The 22,773-nt window shown below is 45.4% G+C and overlaps 3 protein-coding genes across 12 annotated transcripts in view; 2 read left to right on the plus strand and 1 right to left on the minus strand.

The window, feature by feature from the left end:
• Positions 1-594: 594 nt before the first annotated feature.
• On the minus strand, positions 595-7,529 carry rabepk (Rab9 effector protein with kelch motifs). Of its 7 annotated transcripts, XM_069183520.1 has the most exons (10): positions 7,011-7,525; positions 6,821-6,907; positions 6,624-6,735; positions 6,333-6,442; positions 5,644-5,798; positions 4,953-5,105; positions 3,159-3,320; positions 2,328-2,477; positions 1,433-1,582; positions 595-931 (listed from the first exon to the last, which is right to left on the minus strand). In XM_069183520.1, the coding sequence occupies exons 4-10, from the start codon at positions 6,383-6,385 to the stop codon at positions 630-632; spliced, it is 1,125 nt and encodes a 374-aa protein (XP_069039621.1). In that variant the 5' UTR covers positions 6,386-6,442; positions 6,624-6,735; positions 6,821-6,907; positions 7,011-7,525; the 3' UTR covers positions 595-629. The 7 variants fall into 7 exon arrangements, with proteins under 7 accessions (XP_069039621.1, XP_069039623.1, XP_069039622.1 ...); XM_069183522.1 differs by lacking the exon at positions 6,821-6,907; XM_069183521.1 differs by lacking the exon at positions 6,624-6,735.
• A 378-nt stretch (positions 7,530-7,907) lies between these two features.
• On the plus strand, positions 7,908-18,530 carry ppp6c (protein phosphatase 6, catalytic subunit). The gene is made up of 8 exons (XM_006640699.3): positions 7,908-7,998; positions 9,024-9,122; positions 10,914-11,009; positions 13,217-13,282; positions 13,944-14,085; positions 14,792-14,871; positions 15,255-15,464; positions 16,604-18,530. Exons 2-8 carry the CDS (start codon positions 9,048-9,050, stop codon positions 16,850-16,852), a joined length of 918 nt encoding a protein of 305 aa, XP_006640762.1. The 5' UTR covers positions 7,908-7,998; positions 9,024-9,047; the 3' UTR covers positions 16,853-18,530.
• Positions 18,531-20,587: 2,057 nt separating this feature from the next.
• Positions 20,588-22,773, plus strand: part of scai (suppressor of cancer cell invasion) — a 50,393-nt gene continuing 48,207 nt past the window's right edge. Inside the window, exons 1-2 of one of the 4 annotated variants that reach the window (XM_069183212.1) lie at positions 20,588-20,612; positions 21,288-21,361. The gene's annotated coding sequence lies outside the window, so the exon portion shown is untranslated. The other 3 variants (XM_069183210.1, XM_069183213.1, XM_069183211.1) reach the window with 3 other exon arrangements.

The raw sequence follows: 22,773 nt of genomic DNA on the forward strand, positions 1-22,773 counted from the left end.
TTCTTGACATGTTCACAGTGCCTCTTGCGTCTGACTTTCTCCTTTTCTCTTTCATTTTGAATTTGTTATTTTGTTTCATGTAAATAGGGAATAGAGAGAGTAGCAAGATAGTTTGTGGAAGACTTCCCATCAGGGGACGTGCGTTGTTTCTTGAGCCAGGTCAGAGTGCTGGAGTATGTTTGGACAAAAGCATGTAGTTTTGTGTTTTTGTTTGGAGAAAAGCAGTAAAGGTCTGTGTTTGTTTTGTTTGTAAAACTGTTTGTTGTTTCTTTTCTGTTTCAGCTTTTGTTGTATTCATGATATAATAATAATAATAATAATAATTGCTTACACTTATATAGCGCTTTTCTGGACACTCCACTCAAAGCGCTTTACAGGTAATGGGTATAATGATAATGTACGTATAATGATATAAAACTGGGGCTTGGGCCTCAACACAAGTTCTTGAGCTCTGGGGTGCTACAATTAGACTTTTCCTGCGCCGTGCTGCGTATCTGTTCCGACATACACTCCTCTTAACCTTCCTTGGTATCTAATACAGGGCTTTATTTTTATCCTTGGGGGCGGTAATCACAAATTACAGAACAAACTGGGTCAGTTCTGAAATTCCTTTATGGAACTGAGACTTTCTACTGACTAAGAACAGCCACAGCACAGTCCTTATAAATGTTCCCCTCGGTGTCCATGCCCCCGAAAACAAAACACAGATGAACAAACTCCCCTGGGCTGGAAAGGCTGCTGTTCTCCTCCTGCTGTCTTCTGGGTAAGCTTTCTGCCGGGTCGTCTTTGTCTCCACCGCCACCTGTGTCTGCCAGCGCCCTTGAGACGTCACCGCTGGCTCTCAGGCGCCAGGGAACGACACACATGGAGTGGTCCAGGCGTTTCGAGGGCAGGGCTCCGCCGAACGTGACAAGGGTCCAGCGCTGCCGGTCTGCTCAGGGAGAGAAGAAGCCCCACACGTCACCCTTCGGATGAGAAGGAAAACCGAGGTCCCGACTCTCTGCGGTCATTAAAAATCCCAGGATGTTTCTCGAAAAGAGTATCCCGGCATCCTGGCCAAATTTCCCCCTGGCCTTTACCAGTCATGGCCTCCTAATAATCCCCATCTCTGAATCGGCTTCATCACTCTGTTCTCCTCCCCACTGAGAGCTGGTGTGTGGGGAGCAGACTGGCGCATCATCCAGATGGGGCTGCACATTGGTGGTGGAAGTGGGATTTTCCATTACCTGTAAAGCACTTTGAGTGGAGTGTCCAGGAAAGTGTTATATAAGTGTAAGCTATTATTATAATAATAACCTCAGATGACCTGTATTTCTCAGCCGTAGAGTCGGAGGACAAAAACTGAGGAATGAAGACTACTCGACAAGTCGAAGTTAACTCAAGATTCTTTGAAAGGGAAAGGGAACGGGATCGTTCGGCGTGTCCGTCTTACCGATGTGGAACTTGTACATGGAGTTGACGGCCCCGGCCGCGGTCATGCCCCCGAAGATGTAGATGACTTTTCCCAGGGCGGCCGCAGAGTGGGCCGCACAGCCAGGGGGCACGTCTCCCTTCGCTCTCACCCTCTCCCATCTCATGTCCGCTGGAAGACAGGCCGCAAAAACACAAGCCCTCAGTCCCAGGCTGACCGGCATACAGCTCGCAATCAGAACAGATCGTAGCGGGGCGTGTTCAGTGTGGGGCCCTGGATTAAGCTAGTGAAGGACGAGCCGCAGCTGTGTGGGGCCCTTTGGGACACACTGAGCTCCTCCCCGCAAGGGGAGAACCTTCCATCGATAGCCCCGGAGGGGGTTGTGGAGGGAGCGTTGTCCTTTTATTTTCTCCTTTGGTTGCAAGGATTCACCAGGGCAGGTTGAGTTTTCTTCTGTTTTTGGCCTGGCTCTTTTTTCTTCAATCTGGACCCCGCTAAACAGAGATAATCCAGGCTGGATCCCACCGTTCAAAGCAAATAACTTCCCCCCCCAGACAGGACCCCGATAAACGTGGACAGTGCAGCCTGGAACGTGGACGCCACTGTGCAAGGCAGCATATTTTACTTCTTGCTTTTGGTTTTTCCCCCTTTATGGGTGTTTTTGTTCCCCCCAGTTTTCGTCACACCAGTGCCCCTGGTGTCCGCTGCGGCCCCTCCCCCTCCCACAGTGTTACAACGGAGAAAAAAACACCCTGCTTCAAATGATACAGCCTAAAAGCCGAAACACGATGACATGTCTCGGCTCTACATACAAAAACAGCCGTGTGGACGCCCCTGAAATAAGACATCATGTGCAGCACAGCTCCTGCTGGTCCTACAAACAGCTCAACAAGCAGTCCGGCTGGATCGCACTTACTGGTGTCGATGCAGTGCAGGTCACTGTGGAGCGCCTCTCCAGCTAAGCCGCCGTGAATGTAGAGCTTGGAGCCGACAGAAACTATAACGTGGCCGTGTCTTGGGGAGGGTGGTTTGCCCTGAGTTTGTGGCTGAGACCACGTCAGAGATGCTGCAACAGAAAAAGCGCCCCCACCAGTGAGAAGGGGGAGAATTACTTTGAACAGACAAGAAAACTGGTGTGTTCATTAAAAATCCCAGGCCGTTTCTCAAAAAGAGTGTTACCCCGGCCTCCTGGCCTCCTAATAATCCCCCCATCTCTGAACTGGCTTCATCACTCTGTTCTCCTCCCCACTGAGAGCTGGTGTGTGGGGAGAGTACTGGCGCACTATGGCTGCCGTCGCATCATCCAGGTGGGGCTGCACACTGGTGGTGGAGGGGATCCCCATCACCTGTAAAGCGCTTTGAGTGGAGTCTCCAGAAAAACGCTATAGAAGTGTAAGGAACTTTCATTATTGTATTATATTAAAATGTCTCTATATTTAAATGTGTGGCCAAGAACTGTGCTTGCTCCTCATTTTCTGAATATGAAAAGGTTTTAAGCCTTTCGCTTAAATGCAGTTTTGGTTTCGTGTTAGACACTGGGGAAAAAAAAGGAAGTACAAGAAATATTGCAATGGAGGAAAAAATCTTGATGGACATCTAGTACGTACTATACTATATAATCCAAAGAGCGTTTTGGGGTTCCAGATATTGAAATATATCGAACCTCCTTTTACAGCTGGTGACACAGAGCTGGTCAGATCTGGGCTGGTCAAATAACGCCCATCAAAATCCCGTTACTCCGACACACCTGAGTCGAAGACGTGAAGCTGGGAGTCTGAGACAGGTGCAGCTCCCTGGTCCCCTCCGGAGAAGACATACAGCCTGTCCCCGATGCAGGCAGAACAAGTATGATAGGTCCGAGCCGAGGGAGGTGTCCCACAGACTTTCACACTCCTCCATGAACCTGCCTCTGGACACAGGAACAGGGGAGACAGGTGTCACACAGGGGAGAGAGGTGTCACACAGGGGCTACTCAGAAAATTCCAACCTAGGCTGAAGCAGCATAGAGCTGTGTTTCAGATCCCTCAATCTTTCTGCATCAGAAACAAACAGGCGTTCAAACACCTAGCTGATCGCCCTGTGGTTTCTCCTGGATTCTCCAGGCTCCGTCTGGACTTTCATCAGGACAAGTCCCTCCAACAGCACAAGCTCAGGCTGTCGAGTGGAAAACGCGCTCTGTACGTTACCGCTGTTCTGCCCCTCTTGCATCTGAATATATAGGTAAATACAGCTGAAAAATTGACTTTAACACAAAAGATGCGACCGGTTTTCTAAAAAAAAGTCCTTTATCTATTCATGTCCTTGACTGCCTTGTGCACAACCTCCAACGTGGAGGACCTGGCGTCCGAGGTGGGACACAAACCCACTACCCTGGGATTATGAGTCTCATGCTCTACCAGCAGAGCTAGTCAGGGGGCCCAGCCATTAGTATGCAGAGGGAATAATAATCAAGTTATTAAGAACTCATTAATAATCAAGAATAGGGTGTGTGAGGCACTAAAACTAAGAACAGAATGAACAAGAAGGTTTTGGGTTTGATGGGCGCTTATATCGAGCAGTCAAGGACATGAACAGCGGTAACGTACAGAGCGCGTTTTCCACTCGACAGCCTGAGCTTGTGCTGTTGGAGGGACTCGAAGTCTAACCTGGACTGTGAACACTGACTCTATCATGAAGAAGGCTCAGCAGCGCCTTTATTTCTTGAGGTGCCTCAAGCGATGGGGGATGCCAACACATGTGTTGGTGAACTTCTACCGCTGCACTATCGAGAGCGTCCTCACCAACGGGATCACCGTGTGGTATGGCAACACCTCTTCGCGAGAAAGAAAGGCACTGCAGAGAATGGTCAATATGGCCCAGAAGATCATCGGCAGCGGTCTCACCGAGATTAAACAGCTCTATGAGGACCGCTGCCGTGGTAGAATTCTGGCCATCACAGAGGACAGTCACCACCCAGGGCATGAGCTCTTCACCCCACTGCCCTCAGGCAAGAGATATAAGAGCATATGGACACTTACCACTAGATTCTTCAATAGCTTCTATCCACAAGCAGTGAGACTGGCGAACACATTTAGCCATCCCCCTCGGACCACACCTACACCATCACCATCTACCTCATTGTAATTTATTAATTGTACGTCTCCAGTCATTGTTTACACGTCTGTATTGTTTACATTCAAACTGTCTGCATGTTTACTTGCACATTGTCTATTGTTTGTTTGTACATTGTCTTGATGCACTGTTTGCACTTTGTTTTGTTTTTTACACTTGTTTTATAATCGAGAGACTTTCTGTAAGTAAGAATTCCATTGTACCAGTACCGGTTACATATGGCAATAAAGTTCAAGTTCAAGTTCAAGTTCAAGGCTAACAGCCCTGTCCTGTAAACGACTAATGTTACGGAAACAACAACAGGGTGTTGCTGCCTCTACGTGCAAACATCCACACTAATCGCTATAACTGCAGTAATAATGCAGCTACTTAACTGTCAGAGAGAATTGAACTGGAGCTGTTCCCAGGCTTGGTACCAAAGTGCTTTTACCCATCTGTAACTCTTGCACGCAGCTACGGTTGCCATTCTGCTCCGCCCCTCCAAACACCCAGAGGCTGCCAGGTCTGCTCTGGGGGACGAAGCTGCAGTGCTCGTATCTGGGCAGCAAGCCCTCCCAGGCCGGCACGTCCCACTCGTGGGCATCTGTCCCACGGATGAATTGAAAAATGAAATGTCAACGTCTTCAGATTGTCTCCTGTCGCTGGGGAAGCTCTGCTTTGTTTTTTTTCTGCACAATCATGCCATTTAAAAAGATTATGAGAACCGCTTTCCTATCAAGGGCCACAAAGCGACCTTTCAGTTTCCGTTCACCGAGCGCTATAAAACAGGACACGCACGGAAACTGTGTGCATAAACACTGCACCTCGAAGTCAGCCTAGGAGTTGCTGTATGGTGCAATAGCAAACTAGCGCCTCAGTTATTCGTTTTACAAGCCAGCATCTGTAATCCATGAAAAGAAAGGGATAATACCGGCAAAGGTATGCCTTGGGCTTAATCAAGTCTTTATTTCTTACAGTGACTGACTGGGACACAGATATTTAAACCCCCCACCCTAGAACCCTAAGCTAGATTCATTGAGATCTCTTGATATCTAGACCAAGCTCAAAACATGCAGTGTCTATAGCATAGAACTGCCGCCTTTCAAATGTCCCCTAACCAGGTTTCAGGATGAGAATCCTACCCAGATCGATGATGTAGGAATCTGAAAAGCTTCCATTGGGATTGGCTCCTCCAACAATGAGAATCTTCCCTTTGTGTCCATCTTTCCCGGGAATGTAGGTGCAGGTGTGGCCAACCCTCTCGCCCGGCCCCTCCCCTGCGGGCACCAGTGCATACCTAGACCCAGAGACACAACATGCGACACCGCCATCGTCACAAGGAGCTGCTTTCTCATTACAAACACACAGGTTGGCGAAACCCTGCTTCAGAGCTTTGCCAGGTATGAGCTCAGTAGAGACAATTCCTTGAAATGTAAAAAAAAAAAAGTCAGGATTATGTTTTAGCTGTTGGATTCTCCGGACTGCTTAAACCGAAAATAGAGGCTGTACAGTTTCAGACAGATGTAATATTCATAAACTATAGGAATCTGATTATATACCACCATGTGGATTTTCATTTTCATTAACCAACGAAATGTTACCTAATAATCTGTAGCAGATTATTATCCTTATCCTTACTGAATAACAATAAAAAATAATCTGACTTGACTTCTTACTGGAAACAGTATATACTCGTTGTGTTTTACCTGCAAACGAGCTCAGAGTTCAGTATGCTTTTGTTTGAATACCTACCAGCGGATTTTATGCACTGACACAACGTCATTTACCATAAACCCTAGAATCTCCGAGACCAGGTAAGGTTGTGACTGACCAGGTTGATTCTTGTGGCTTGTCTTCAGGCTCCAGTACTTGAAGTAGCTCCATTAATCTGGAAACACGGTGCTAGCTCTTCACGCAAAGGAAATCGCACAAGCAGCCCACCTAAACATGCAGAAGGCACGTGTATCAGCCTAAAGCATGTGTTGGTTTCAAACTTCATTCAAGGTACTTAAATCTCCGTGCACAATTCATAAGGTTTCATTTAACGAGTGATGGAGTATTGAACTGAAATAACTTTTTTTTTTAAATGATACTACTTATATCTGTAAGATAGACACCTCACCGTCACAAAGAGGTTTCGGCTAAATTCAATCCGCACTGACGTTTAATGTCACACGTCCGTCCTCCTCGATTTCTTTAAACTCCAAGTATAGAGGTATAGTTATCGGCATACGCTGAAACATTTTGATAAAGTACATCATGCCATGCACACAGCAGATCCGTTGTGTGCCTGATTATAATGTACAACAGCAAACCTACCATCCTCCGTCTAAATCGCGTTGTTAACACTGAAGCGTCTGCGGAAATATCTGGCTGCAAGCTGTAAGTCTATCCGTTCCGGACATGCTAACACGAAGTAAAACGGTCAAGCCTAACAAACCACCCGCACTTCCATCCGATTTAAATTTTGTCACATATAAATTACGTCTATAGCATCATCAACACTTACGCCGCAGTTCCAGGCGCTGTTGCCACCACACGCCGTGCACTTTCACCTTTGCCCTTTGCACTCCCATGCAGAGCCAATGGGATGAGACATTCAGGAAACCATGGATACGCCAACAAGCTTCTTTAGAGTGACGTCGACGTACTGGAGGTGGTTATGTATGTATGGCCATCTTAAATTTTTTCACATGCATCTGTCATTTTTTTCCCCTAATCGCAAAATAGGCAAGAACCTAAAAATCTACAATAAAAAAAAGTAGTCAACACTCAACACAACAGGCGTGGCGTTGCGGTGCCGAGCGCCAGTGATTCATCACAGCTCATAAAACCCCATGAAAGGGCAGGAGGCAGAGAAAGGGAGGTAAAGGCCTCCCGCTGCCGGACAGCACGGCGAACTGCAGCTGCCCCCTTCGGCCCTGGGACGTCCTGCGGAGGAGGCCGGCGGCGGTGACCTTCATCGTGGACCAAGCAGGAGAAACCGTCAAACCGAGGCGTCTCCGCCGCTTGTGAAGAGTTTTGTTTCTGTGTTTTCGTTCTAACTTAATGCCACGTTTACGTGACGTAATAAAGTCTCATTATGACCCTCGCTTGTGGTATCAGTTTAAATATTTTTATTGCATTGCACCACCGGGTAACAACAGCAAATACCTTTCTCACATAGTTGGGCGCTTACTGTAATTATACGATTTCCGCGTCAAAAATGAGCTTACAAATCGTCATTCTGTGAAGCAAGATGGTTTTGTTGTTTTTCCATCAACAATAGCATAATCTGGGACATTCGATGAAATTTGAACAGCCCAGCTGCAATAAAAAACAGAAGAAACCCATGCTCTAGGAAACAATTAATTTACCCCCGTTGGTGTATGCGGCCTCTTGTGTTTTTGTCATCTTGCCTATGACAAAATGGAACAGTTCACAATTGGAAAGGGATGTTGAAGAAAAAGGAATATTATCTTGGAGATGTGGTGTGGTCTGTGGTTGGTCTGAACTAGGTAAAGTCACATTTATAGCACAACAACAATTTTTTACATCCTCAAAACTAGGTGGAATGTGATAAATAGACCCACGGGTAATAGGAAATTGTCGTTCTTCATTATTGTTCTGCTTTCTTGTAATCCTATTGCTGTTTTTATATCACTTCCTCCTTGCAAATTGACACAGAGCTGTGCACTGCTAGACAGGAAAAAGTCTCATTCCTGACACAAAAATAAATTGTGCCTCTCCAAAAGTAGTTCAAATCTGTTCTACAGACCCCCAGCTAACAGTATATAACCATGGTTTTGCCAGATGAGCGTCCTTTGCCAATGTTGCTGGAGTTTATAGGGGTCTTTTAGTGGCCGATACTAGATTTTTCTTGAAGGGCATTGTTAACACTTCACCGGTGGATCATCCTTTCTGGTTTTAAATAAAGCGTCAATTTCACAGGTGTTCTGTATCAAAACACTGCGGATTTTCTCTTCAATCAGATCAGCTTTCATTATTTTGAGTGTAGAACTACTCAGACAGCATTCAAATGCTGCTTCAGCTTTCTGGCCTATCATCCTGTGGACACATACATTCTGCACAGCACAGGGGGAAGGAAAAACCTCATTTAACTGCAAGAAAACCTCCAGGAGTCCAGGGCTTGGGAGTCCAATTTTGGATCATAGCTGTTCCGTGAGAAATTCTCTAATATTAGATTCTATGTCAAAATATACCTGGTTCGGTACCTACGGGCATTTTTGGAAATCTGAATAGCTTTAGATCCCAGAAGGGTCTTGAAAGTCTTGTGTATTGTTACAGGTAAGGCTGTCTGTTTGTCTGAACTGTTGCAAGAGGGAAGCTGCCTCAGGGCACAGGGTGAGAAGCTACACCAAGCGACACGAATGAGCCGGAAGCGTATATAAATAGCCGAATTTCAATCAGAATTACTGCAGATTACCGCACCCGGCTGCTGCTAAATCAGATGGAGAAAAATGACTGCAAGTGTCTGGCCAAAACACAGCGGAAGTGACGTTTTACCTCTTCCCTTTCGCAGGCTGTAACAGTTGTTGTTCCTAAAATGGCGCCGCTGGATCTAGATAAGTATGTGGAGATCGCAAGACAGTGCAAATACCTCCCAGAAAACGACTTAAAGGTGAGAGGATAACTATTTTGTCGGGAGCTGAATTACGCTAATATTGCACCGCTTTTAAATCGAGCTTGGACTTTTGTACATGGGGGGCATTATAGATGAGGATAGGATATAGGGTATGCCTGATAGCTAACAGTTATTCCCTTCCACCGTAGAGGAATCAAAACTAAATCTTTACACATGCTTTTCACTGCAGAAATGTGTGTCTGAGGATAAATGGGTAAAACAGTCATGCGGAAGGGAAGCCGGGCACAGACCGGAAGAAGACAGGGCAAAAAAACACAGTAACGAGGAATTGCCGAAACATGCTGAGAAAAACACGGCGCGTATTTGTCCATTAACAAATGACTAGGTAAAAAAAATCATGGTTTAGTCTCGAACGTACAATTCTGTTCAGGTCCCGAAAGGAGAGTAGTACATAGTGCACGGTATTGCAAAATGTTCCTGGATAGACTATTGAACTGCACTGTCAGGTGTATGGACAGCCAACGAGTTTCCTAGTCCTTATGTTGGAAAATATGACATTGTTTCTTTAAGTGACGCTTATCAATAATTATCAAATAGTTCTGAATTTAAAACCTATTAAATCTGCATTAAAAATGTTTACTCCGCTACTGTTTGAAGCCACGAAATAACTTAATAGTACAAGACTGAAGTTTTGTTAACCATGTACTTGAGTTCCTTTTCACCTCCTAGTGTCAGGGTTAAAAAAACAGTTAAAAACATAGATGTAGTCCACCACCCGGTTCTTGTCACACTGTGACAACTCCAATTTTGTAAGAATAGTAAAAAAAAAAATCTTAATTTCTTCATTCACATTCAAATTGAATGTGGATTAATACTTTAGTTAGATTAGATATGTTAAAACAATAGTTGAAACTTTTGGATACCTAGATTTCAACTAGATATTCTCAGAGAAACAGCAGAGGAGCCCAAGAAACTGTGGGTTGTGAATTGGCTGTTTTAAAAGATTATATGTTGTAATTAATAGCAAATTTTAGCCTAATATTGTATATGAATTTGATGTTGTGCCTGAACAGGGGTTCTCTTGTGAGAAACCCTGCTTGAAAGCAACTCTCTCCTCCCAGAAAGCCAGAATGTGCTGTCTTTAAACAGAACGTTCATTTTTGACTGCCTCGGTCAGGGCCAGGAATGTTAAAAGGGCGTGGGTTTCTATAATGTTAGCTGATGATATTCCTTTAGTAATTTGTAAGTGTGCTTTTTACTCTTTATCATCGGCAGTTCCATCAGATACCGAATGTTTACAAAGAGTGTTGTAAAATACCACAGGAGAGAATTTGTTCAGGCTTCAAAGAGACGTCTATGATACTGTGTTAAACTTCCAGCTTTACGTTTTTTAGGACTACTTTTAGAAACATTTTAATGAGGTTAATTTATGATGTCTAGATCACTTTCACGGTTTCATGAGTATTTTTTTTCCCATAAAACCTTTCATGCCAAAACATTTCCAAAACGCTTTCGGAGAGTAATTTGCTGTGCCTAATTTTTCAAATTGTACTTTTGTTTAAAAAAAAAAATTAGAACCTTCTTGTAAATGCTTGAGGTTGAAAGCGTTTTGCAGTGGTTTGAAAGGAGTTTGCCCATTAGAGAAGACCCTGTTCATGCAGTGAACTGATAGTGGGGTGGGTCTGTGTTTTCCTTTTTTAATGCAAGACAGCACAGTAAAAGTGATAGTAAAAGCAATGATGATTAAAATTGTAGCAAAATGGTAAAATGGGCAGTTAAGTCATCCAGATGTCCAGGTTTAATGCGGTTTCCTTTTCTTCCCTCTAGCGATTATGTGACTATGTCTGTGACCTTTTACTTGAAGAATCAAATGTCCAGCCCGTGTCCACCCCAGTGACAGTCTGCGGAGACATACATGGCCAGGTACTGTCACGCCCTGCTTCAGAATCCTTCAGTTCGGCATCACTGTTGGGGAAATTGCATTGCTATGTCTTCTTTGCTGATGGACGAAACCTCATGCGTGGGTTGACATCTCAACATCTGAATCCGATTCGGTCGAACCCGGGATCACAGCCCGAATCTGACACACTGCAGGATCTCTGGTCTGCACTCCTGCTGAGCTCTTCATTTCAAAATCAACCCTGTTATTTGCTAGTCTGGATTAGTGTGAACTTTGGTTTCCAAGTGCTTTAAAAACCTAAAGAAGTGGAAATCTCTCAGACAAAGGTTGGAGATCGCTGAAGTACTGTCTTTGGTAGGCCTTAGATAACGCAGTACTCTGCAGCCCCTGTTGAAGATATTCCACCAATTGCACCTCACTCACATTTTCAAAGGTTAATTACAATTATTTGTTGTATGTATGGTCTCAGTCCTGCCTGCGTCACTTAGCTGCTTGATCAGTGTTTGCCCTTATCAACATTTTCTGCGCCGACTTTGGAAAGTCCTCATCTCAGGTGTTTTTGTTCTGTCTTTCCTTGAGTGTTTTTAAATAGGGATATTGCGCAGACAAGCTTAACGCCATGGAGCAAATGGCACTGTTCAGGGCAATGATGAGCCGCGTAATTATTGTATGTGCTTTTGAAGGTGTTTTGTGTGACCAGGGCCCGCTCCTCTAGTTCCATCACATTGTAGTCTCCTGCTTGACACCCAACATGACTTTGGGATCTGGGGATCAAATCTTTGCCCAGAATTTCATCACACTGCCATCTGCCTCTCATTATACTCAGTTTCACTGCACTCCAGGCTTAAATGTATTTATTTTTGGATGTTTATAGCATTTTGGGGAAATTTTGTAAGGGGGATTTTTCAAATGGTTGTGTTAAATTGAAGCTAGTTAAATATGCAGTAGGAGCTTCTCTTGCTTTTGCAGTTTCTTCAGTGGTATTTTGCACCTGTGTTATACAGGCATTTTTCTCTGTTTATAAGGGGATTGTAAACTGGTGTTTAAAGCTTCCACTGAGTCTCAGCTGACAAGTAAGAGCAGGTTTCACAGCTGATTCCACAATCCACACATTAGCCTTTATGCATAACGAGGAATGAGCTAATTAGGAAAAGTAACAGATTTTGACTTGACTACAGCTCTTGGCTGCTGCTCATTGAATTCCAAAGCTGTTCTGTTGAGTATGTAAACATGCTCTCGCAGATTATTTTCAGATAGGAATAATGCTAACAGATTTCTTGCTTACAAACAGAAGTAAAATTGGTGGCAGGCTTTTTGTCCTGAATGCTTTTTCTTTACATGTTAAAAATGAAGTCTAAGGAAGATATGCCATGTCATGACTGTAAAACAAGAAAAAGACAGTATTTTGTCCAGCTGTAGTACTATGAAGCCAAACCTAACTCTGTATGTAAAGTCTGAGTAGTGTCAAGGAAGGATAAATTACTGATAGAAGCAGCTGTTGGGTCTCTCTCCCTTTTTTCTCTCTGGGCCAGAAATCCAGCTCAGTGGCTCGGTTCTTCTCTGTATGTTTGGATATGCTTGTAAACATTAATTTTCATCTTTACACCTAAGCCCTATGGTGTGTTGTACATAGACATTGAGTAGTGGTGGAAAACTAATACATTGTTAACTTAATCTCCCCAACTCTGATCAGCTGAAGAAAAAAAACATAACTTAACATGTCGTTGTCTGAAACCTAGGCACTTGCGGATAATGAGAGTTTATACGCTGCACTCTGTATAAAATCCTTTTCTCTGTACGCGTTTAGCCCTGATGGATTTTACTGCTTCGGGTACTGGGGCAGCCTCCTAAGGCCTTCATGGTCTGACGACGGCAGTTCAGGCCCTTGAATGAACCACTCCGGTTTGTTTTTAATTATTTTTCAATATAATGAAATAGATAAGCCAGCAGCCATATCACCCTGCAACTCACAACTGGCAGCCCACTGGAGCTCATCAGCAGGTGTGATCCTGGGTAGTACCTGGATGGGAGACCTCCTGGGAAAAACTAAGGTCGCTGCTGGAAGAGGTGTTAGTGGGGCCAGTAGAGGGTGCTCACCCTGCAGTCTGTGTGGCTCCTAATGCCCCAGTGAAAAAAGGCGCCGTTCCTTTGGAATGAAACGTAAAACTGAGGTCTACTGAAGTTGTTCTCAGCCCTTCCTCAGAGAAACTCCTCTTTTTCTCCTTTTCAGTTTTATGACTTGTGTGAGCTCTTCAGAACAGGCGGCCAGGTTCCGGACACAAACTACATTTTTATGGTAAGATCCTTTGCAGGAAATATCACTTTGTGTATCAGGCAGGTTATCACGTTGTTGATTTGCAGCTTTCGTTTCTCAGAGTCCTTTTTGTCCTGTTTTAACTGCGTGTCCGAAGTGAGCTGCTTCTGTCGAGGGTTAACCGAAAAGAGTTGTTGGTTTTATATGCACTGAAAAGTAACTGTTTCCACTTACCATTTAAAGTGAAACCTCGGTGATCTTGCATCTTCTGGCAAAGCTTATGCTGTGTTTACTGACATCAGTGTCTAACAACTGATCTTGCCAGCTCATTATCATGTGAGATCTCATAACAGAAAGGTGGCCTGCTTTAAGTGTTAGAAAAGGAATCCCAGTATTTCTGTTTCATCTGTTATGCTGTACTTCACGTGATAGAAAGATGCTAAAATGCTGTACTTATGGTGTTGACATATTTTGTGTAAAAAAAAAAAAAGATTAAGCTTCTTTTTATGTTATTGATTATTTTTGGTGTTTGCCATCCAGTGCTGAAGTTGTATTTTGTCGATTCAATAGACAGGGGGAAGGATCACATTTCCTCCTGCTGTTCAGCGGGGAGGTTTCTCTTTAGTTCTGCCTTCTGCTGTTGTGCCAGTCTGAGCTGCCTGACTGGGTGGCCCAGGTCTCATGGCATGCCTTCCTATTGCAGGGCGACTTCGTAGACCGGGGATATTATAGCCTGGAGACCTTCACCTACCTCTTAGCCTTAAAAGCCAAGTGGCCTGACCGCATCACGCTGTTGCGAGGAAACCACGAGAGCCGACAGATCACCCAGGTGTACGGCTTTTACGGTAAGGGATGCGTTTTTAATCCTTAAACAAGAAACTCCAATATGAACAAAATACATTAGCTGAGGGATTGCAGGCATGGGTAGGAATTCCAGACCCGGATTGCTAGCCATTGTAACTTTGTAGCTGCTCACAGTAAGCACATTGTCAGAGGACATCTTAAGCACGGAAGGTTCAAAAGAAGCTGAGCGCATTAATTGATTACATATTGCTATGTTATTTCTGTGGAACCATTATGAAATAACTGCAGATGACCAAGTGTAGTTAAATGAAGGTCATTAAAATGAGATTTAAAGTAATGTAACTTAGTTTGTAGATGTGCATCAGGAGCCATTGCTTTATTCTGTAAAGCATTTTCACGAGACAAAATTCGGCATTTCTTCAGATAGTAATTATGACATTATTTTGAACCTCCTTTTTTCCCCCTTTCCTGTTCACTAAATCCTTTGTACGCTAGATCTGGCAAAAATTATACTTGCAGTCCAAATACACTTCAGTGAGTTTTTTACAGGTTTCCTTCAGGTCTTTTATTACCAGTTGTCTTGTATTTTGCTCTACATCTTACTTTGATGAGTACCCTGGTCTCTGGAGCTGTAAAGCTCTAGTTCTGAGATACCCTGTGCCTCACCTACACCAACATTGGTAGCATCCAGAGCGAAGCCATAGATTTTTTTTAAATCGGATATTCTTCTCTTTTTTCTTTTTGCAGACGAGTGCCAAACCAAGTATGGAAATGCAAATGCCTGGCGATACTGCACTAAAGTGTTTGACATGCTTACCGTAGCAGCTGTGAGTGCACCTCTGTTGTCATGTAACTCCAGGCTAGGCTCCTTCTGTCCACGCAGAAATCACCACCATGCAAACGGTTTCTTTCAGTTTCCAAATTTAAATAAATCCTTTTTTTTTTCCCCAAAATTAAAAAGCACTTCTAATTCATAACTAGCGCCATAATGTTTGATTTTTGCAGTGTAATAGGGGCAAGTGACAATAACAGTGGAGTGGGTTACCTCCTGTCATTAAATGAACACTATTCTGATTTAACACGTTCTGGCGTATTACATTCAAACTCGCCGTGCTTTGAGTTTGATATGAAGTGTCTGTAATAATGAGGTTCTGATGCCAAAACCCAGCTCTGCGGCCCCTGATGTGTGCTCTGTCTGCCTCGTGTCCAGCTGATAGACGAACAGATCCTGTGCGTCCACGGGGGCCTTTCTCCTGACATCAAGACCCTGGATCAGATCCGCACCATCGAGCGCAACCAGGAGATCCCCCACAAGGGGGCGTTCTGCGATCTGGTGTGGTCGGACCCCGAGGATGTGGACACGTGGGCCATCAGCCCCCGGGGAGCAGGCTGGCTGTTCGGGGCCAAGGTCACTAATGAGGTCAGCGGCCGTACCTTTCATCTCTCCTTCCTTTACAGATCGCACTGCGGCAGTGGTTACTACGGTTTTACTGTATGTGGAAGACTTGGGCATATAGTAAGGTCCCTCAGCTTAGTTCAGGGAAATACGGGTCATATAGCGCACCCAGAATTAATGTAATTAAATGTATTCATTTAAAATATCCTTAACCTTAGGAAGACATTGCATACTATGTAAACCTCTGTTCTGGCAAAAAGAATATTTTACAGTTAATGGAGATGACGAATGTGCACCTACATGCATCCAACACTTCTCTCTTCGAATGCTTGTTGGCTGATTTTTGTTTTAGCTGCAGCCAAGCTTGTCTTCTAGCATGTTGTTCACTGCACAAAGACACTTTTGCTCCACTGACGGCGCGACCCCTGAATCCTGTTTCAGGATGTGCTTTTGGATTGTCCTTGGGGCTGTGAAACTGGGAAGTGATAGGAAGGCCTGAAAAGACCTCCTGGAGACCTGCGGCACTTGCGTTGCGCTGACCTTTAACTGCATCGTGCCGTAGTTTCAACAGTGTATTCTTTTTTTATGCGTTTTAGATCTTGAAGCTTAATGCCATTCTTATTTCGACAAGTTATTCTCTAGCTCTCTGGAAAGAGATGTAATGTAATTCCCATTTCAGTACATGTAAAAGGTTTTCATTATGCAAACTTTTGTGTCACGAGCTGTTTGAGGCACAAATCCCCTCTGTAAACTGAGGTGGTGTGCGTCTATATTGCGAGTTCTGTAGGTTCTTGGATAAGGGTTTATTCTAACCTGTAAACACTGCTCTGTGGACTGATATCACACTCCGCACCTGTGGTGAGACAGAAGCAGCTCGCCTTATTTTGTAATTGGCAGGGTTTTAGTGTTTTTATCTGTGAAACAGAATTGGCAAAATACAAGGTTAAATGAGCGTTGCCTGATAAAAAAAACACTGACAAATCAAAAGGTAAAACACATACCGCAGATCTAAATGGTAAAAAATGCTGTCGATTTCTGTCCGGGAAACCGATAGGTGCCCGTCCAGCCCTTCTGGGATTTTACTGTGTAGATCGTGACGTGTGCATGAGGCTGCCGGTCCTGCGAATTAATGCGTCTTCCGCTGTCACCTTCCCCCGCCCCAGTTTGTTCACATCAACAACCTGAAACTCATCTGCCGGGCCCATCAGCTGGTCCACGAGGGCTACAAGTTCATGTTCGACGAGAAGCTGGTGACGGTGTGGTCCGCCCCCAACTACTGCTACCGCTGTGGAAACATCGCCTCCATCATGGTGTTCAAGGACGTCCACACGCGGGAACCCAAGCTGTTCCGCGCCGTGCCCGACTCCGAGAGGGTCATCCCCCCCAGAACCACCACGCCCTACTTCCTCTGAACCTCCTCTCTCCCCCTCAGTGCTGATTATTTGTCCCCTTTTTTGTTTTTTTGTTGTTGTTTTTTTTTGGGCTTGGAAAGTAAGTTATAATCAAGATCTTAATTTTTCTTTTACGTTGTTTTTTTTTACTTTAAAAAACAAAGTGTTAATAAAACCTTAAATACCTTGGAAAAGACTTTTAAAAGTTTATTGAAATGTTTTGGAACTAGATCTCAAGATCTCGGCACCTTCCCTGTCGGATTTGGTGTACACTTTCTTTTTTTGATGTTTTTTTTTTGTGTGCACATTTTGCAATAATAGATGTATTTGTAAACGCATTACTCCCCACGTTCGTATTGGACAGCTCTGTCAAATGGAACGTAGTAGACCTTAAAAAAAAATTATGATCCACACACATTTGTGAGGACAAGGTGACCATATCTATTGATTATAGGGTTATACATGCTGTATGGTCCCTAGAATCTTCATTCTTTTGTCAGAACTGTTGTACACCTGATGCTTAACTTGTCAGTGAATGTTCTGATACTTTCTGGACCAGCCCTGTGTTACTGTGGGGGGTAATGTGTGAGGGTATCCCTTGTGCCACCTGTAGCACTGACACCGTTCCCTGTTGCTGCTTAATGAGTAGTGAAATTGGCTTTAAGGAATGTCATGGTGTATCCCATCTTCAGCCCAGCCTCCAGGGAAAAGGCTCAGAACACAGGCCTTCCCTTTCGTCCTCAACACTCGCAGGTCGACGTCTGCATCCAGAAGGTCCTTTGAATGCTGGTTGTACGTGGAGCAGCTCTTCGCCTTTGGCGTCTGGATGGTCACCTCCTGCACTGGGAGTTAGTGGGGAGACTTTAGGGCAGGTCTCCTGCTTGATTCCCCATGTTGTTGGGATTGTTAGAATCAGGAATGTTATGCAAGAGTCATTTTTCCGCCCGATAACGTTACTGTTCTTCTGTTTATTGGATATCTTACTGGGTCAGCCTTAAAGGAGCCGGCGCAGAAACGAGTGTTTTTACTTGTACTTTTAATAAGTAAGAGCTGTAGCTGTTTTGGATATGATCAGGCGAAATGAACACGATTCTGACACAACTGTGGTCATTTAAATGTTGACCATATTCTCGAATAATAGTGGATTTGGTTGGAGAGTAAAAGGTTGTGGATCCAGACCTTCATTTCCTGTGTTTGCAGTCAATTAATTGAAAGCAATCATTGCATCGATTTGAGGTTTTGTTTCTTAGCAGAAATGTGGGTCCAACTTTATATTTGGGTTCTCAAATGCCATTTATAATTTGTTTGAAAATGGCATCCAGTGAAAGTGGGGGTGCAGCTCTGGGGCCCTGGGGTGAGTTCTGGCTCTGGGGGGCTGTCTGTGTGGAGTTTGTATGTTCTCCCCATGTTCATGTGGGTTTGCGCCAGGTGCTCTGGTTGCCTCCCACAGTCCAAAGACATTCTGGTAGATGAATTTGCTCCTGGGGGAAAATGAGCCCTGGTGCTTGCGTGCGTCTGTGAGCCCCGTGTTGGACTGGTGTCCCATCCAGGGTGTACCCTGCCTTGCACCCATTGCTTGGCAGGATAGGCTCTGGCTCCCCTGTGGCCCTGTATTGGATGAAGCAGTAAGAAACTGGAAGAGTGGATGGCCCTGTATTAATTAAATTGTGAATAATTAAACTAATCTGATGATAACCAACTTGTGCTGTAGACTCATTCATTTTAGTAACAGAATCACAATCCTACACCCTTGCTTGAACCCTACACCTGATCGTATCCCCGGAGTTCTTTGTAGGAAGCTACTTGTTCCATTTCTAGTACTTTAGCAATATGTTTCCATTTCTTAATTGTGATTCGCAACCCCTTAAGCACGACCAGCAGTTTTACTTTGGTGTTACAAATTGGATCTCCATGTTTGTCACTGGGGGTTTTGTGTTTGTTCTGAAGGACGTGTACGATATGTACATTGACTGAAACGAAATCCCATCCTTCACGTCATTCGTTGACCCACAGTTGTGCTGTTGGGTATACAGGCCACTTGTAATATAAGGGCACCAGATGTGATCATTTTATAAAAGCTGTCGCTCAGCAATTTACAGTTTAATGAATGTTTTTCGTAGCCAGGTGTAAACACTTTGCTGGAGTCACGATGCACAGAAATGTTTGAGAACGGCGAGGAAAAATATTTTGACTGCTGGTCATCTAGAACAAAGTAGTGCAATAGTACAGTCTGAACAGATTTCCCCAGACACGATGACAAATTAATCTTGCTGGCAGTTGGATGAATTCCGAAAGGAATGGCATTTAATTTCCTACTGTTCAGTATGGTACGTGTCTTACTGCAGTCCTCGATTTATTGAAGCCGTCTTGGGCTGATGGAGATGCTGTCAGCCCTAAAGTGTTTATGATTGGAGCACTAAAAATATATTACAAGCGAAGGGAGTGGAGGAGCTGTAGGCTGCAGGCTCAACGGCAGACTCATCCCCTTGAGTGCGAAACTGGATGTGTCCCCTCAAGATCCACGAGGGCCGCCCAGGATGAAAAACACAAATGTCTTTTAAAAACAGGAGGACAGTGTGGCTTGTTGCTCTATGACTCTTAATTTAAATAACGTCAGGAAGCCTAGTAACTAGCCAGCAGCCATATCGCCCTACAAGTCAAAAGTGGCAGCCCCACTGGAGCTCGGCAGGTGTGAGCCTGGGCATTGCTTGGATGTGTGACCTCCTGGGAAAGCTGAGGTTGCTACTGGAAGAGGTGTTAGTGGGGCCAGTAGGGGGCACTTACTCTGAGGTCTGTGTGGGGTCGGATGTCCCAGTATAGTGACTGGGACACTATACTGTAAAAAGGTGCTGTCCTTCAGGTGAGATGTTAAATCGTGGTCCTGACTTTCTGCGGTCATTAAAAATCCCAGGGTGTTTCTCAAAAAGAGTAGGGGTGTAACCCTAGTGTCCTGGCCAAATTTCCCCCTGCCGGCTGCGGGATTTGAACCAGCAACCTTCCAGCCACAGGTGCAGATCCTTAGCCACAGAGCCAGTGCTCTGCAGGTTTCCAGTCCCTCACAGATCACTCACATCAGGGCCAATTTTCCCAAAAGCCAATTAGCCTACCAGCATGTCTCTGGACTGTGGGAATTCGGGATGAACGTACAAACTCCACACAGATAGTGCCTCAGGAATTGAACCCAGAGCTACCACTGTGCTACCCTGCCACTCTTAAGCTATATAATAAATCTCATCGGCGTGGCTCTATATTTTAAAAAAGTAGCATTTGTGTTAATTTGTTCTCCTTTACCTCACCGTGTGAGAAAGCCGCTGTGAAGAATAAATGCGATGGGACACTTTTCATTTCAAGTCTAGTAGTTTTCTTTATCGTTTAATTGCGTATAATAACAGTTGGTATTTTTCAGATAAGACTGGACCTCTGATCCTGCAGTACTGCTTCCAATCTAATGTTTCACGATTATCTGTAATGTTATTTTATAATGATGTACTTCTATGTAAAATGTTGAAAACCCCCAGCTCGGGAAAATACGCTGCTTTTCCTCCTTTCGACCACACGGCGGCGCTGTGCTGTCAGTGCAAGAACATCCCCTTGATAACAAACCTGACTTCTGGCGTCGACAACAGCCAACAGCCCCGGAGAGGGCGGGGCCGTCCGCCTCTCGCCGCCGTCTGATTGACAACCGGTGCACCAATCACAAGGGAGAGACGGCTAACCGACGTTGGGGAGCACCAATCCGCGGGCCGGAAGGCGGGTGTTCAAGCCTGCGTGTCAAGATAGGGTGAGTAACACTTCGCCGTCGCCTCCTGCCGCAGCTGGCTGCAACTGTATAACAGCCAAGTACATCTTGCACGGAAAGCCGCGTTTCCATCTGCAGTTTAAAAATATTTTTTACAAAAATCCAACGGAAGGTAGTAAACGACGATGCGACACCTTGCCATGCCCGAGTTTTAACGCGTCTCGTACGTGCCGAGAGCTGGCTACAGTTTCTGTGAGTAAAAGTCGACAACAGGCAGTGCTGCCTTTTGCACTGCTGTTTGGACGGCAGGGCTGCTTTGCAACAGATTGGAATAGCGTCTGGCCAGCGCCAGAGCATTAGCTCGTAGGCGAGGGCATGTAACACAGAACGTGAGACTTTTTTTGTTGTTGTTGTTGTTGTCTTGTAGCAATGCATTTTCTTGTGTGCAGACGTGAGACTCTCTGCCACTCTCTCCCTCTCCCTCTCCCTCTCTCTTGACGTTTAATTGGCTCGCACGGAGCCGAGAGGAGAGGGCATACGCCGGGGGTAACCGTACGGAAAAGGCAGCCGTAAATCACCGCCGGCTCGGACTGGCCAGTCGTTGTCGGGCCCCCATCCTCGGGCGTGATGGGGACCGTGCCCCTCCGGCTGGTCCAGCCGAGTCGCATCTCTGGTTGAAAATCCGCCAATCAGTGCGGGGTGTTTCTGTGTTCACAGCTGGAGGCGAGGTCCCCGAAGGGCGCTCCCGACTGCATCCTGGAGACCTGCGCTCTGCTCGCCCCTCAAACGCAGTGAGTCTCGCCGTCTTCAGCGGTGCCCGTCCGGTTGTGCAATGCAATGCAATGCAAATGCAATGCAATGCAATGCAACAGGGGAGGGGGGGCACGGACAGGATAGGTACGGGGCGACATCACCTTGCGAGGCGGCTGCTGAACCCGCGTTGTGAGCCGCGGCATGGCAGGCGTGCGCGGCGCGGCGTGAACGCACCGCTCCTGGATAGTAAAAGGGGAGGGAAAGGGGGAAAAAAAAAGCATCGGTGTTCACCCTGCGGATTGCACGCTGTCGAGAGAGGGCAGAGGAAATAAAGGACCGTTTGGAAAAAAACGAAAGCGCAGACAACAGTGGAGTCCGGGTCTTGAGGAAGTCGACGTGCCCGCGGGTTTCATTGCTCCTGCACCTCAGGCGGCCGCAGCCGGAGAAGCAGGTCAAGCGTGTATGGCTACAAGCTGTCCGGTGCTCTCTGCTGGCATGTCTGTTTTGCGTCAGAATGGACGTCTTTTTCCCCGGAGGTGTAGCCTGTTCATTCATCACCGCAGGGTTTGTAGTGGAGTACAACGGTGGCATTCACAGTACCACATTAAACAACAACAACAACAACAACAACAACAACAGCGGATTATGCTTTTTACTTTTTGCTTGCTGCTTTTGGACCCTTCTGTCCACCATATGGGGGGGGTTCTTTTCCAGCTAATCCAGCAAATGCGAGTCCACAGCCCCGATAGGTGATAGTGTAGCGAGACCCTGCTCTGCAGGTGAGCCTGTTGTCTGTTTCAGATGGCTTGGCAGCAGTCTAAGTTCTGAATTAAGATCCTCATTTATAAGACTCGTGGCGCACAGTTAGAAAGTACTAAAACAGGAAGATTCGGGGTGGAGGGTGAAGAATTTGAGTACGAGGTCTCACTGACTGTAGACAGAGACTCGAATCCAATTAACTCAGCGGTATGTCTTTGGACTGTGGGAGGAAATCAGACCACCTGGAGGAAAGTCATCCAAACATGGGGAGAAAAAAAAGTTAGAACTACCCTCATTGAGGGTTGCAATTGCACCTCTGCAGAAAGAAAAAAAATGCTCATCGTGGGTGTGTCCGATATGGTATCTTTCCCACCCCGTGTCTGCCCACCATTAACTGATTAACCGGTAAGAGCTGTTGAGTCAGAGGTGCCAGGAAGTGAGTCAAGGAGAGGCTGGGCGCTCGTCTGTGAGCTGAAGTTGTTTGGGATGTTTTTAACGCTCGAAACCGACGAAAGAAACAAGTGAACTAAATCTAAAACAAGCAAGCAGGTCTATTAAGTCATCAAATAGCACTGGAGAGATGTTGAGCTATTCATTTCCAGCACCACGGTTGGGATCCACTGGAGTTGGCTCCTGCTCTAGAGAGGCTGTGACGAAGATTTACATTTCCCTAGTTCGGCTTGCACCGAGG

This window comes from Lepisosteus oculatus, chromosome 24, assembly GCF_040954835.1.
Source record: "Lepisosteus oculatus isolate fLepOcu1 chromosome 24, fLepOcu1.hap2, whole genome shotgun sequence".
Classification (NCBI taxonomy): Eukaryota; Metazoa; Chordata; class Actinopteri; order Semionotiformes; family Lepisosteidae; genus Lepisosteus; species Lepisosteus oculatus.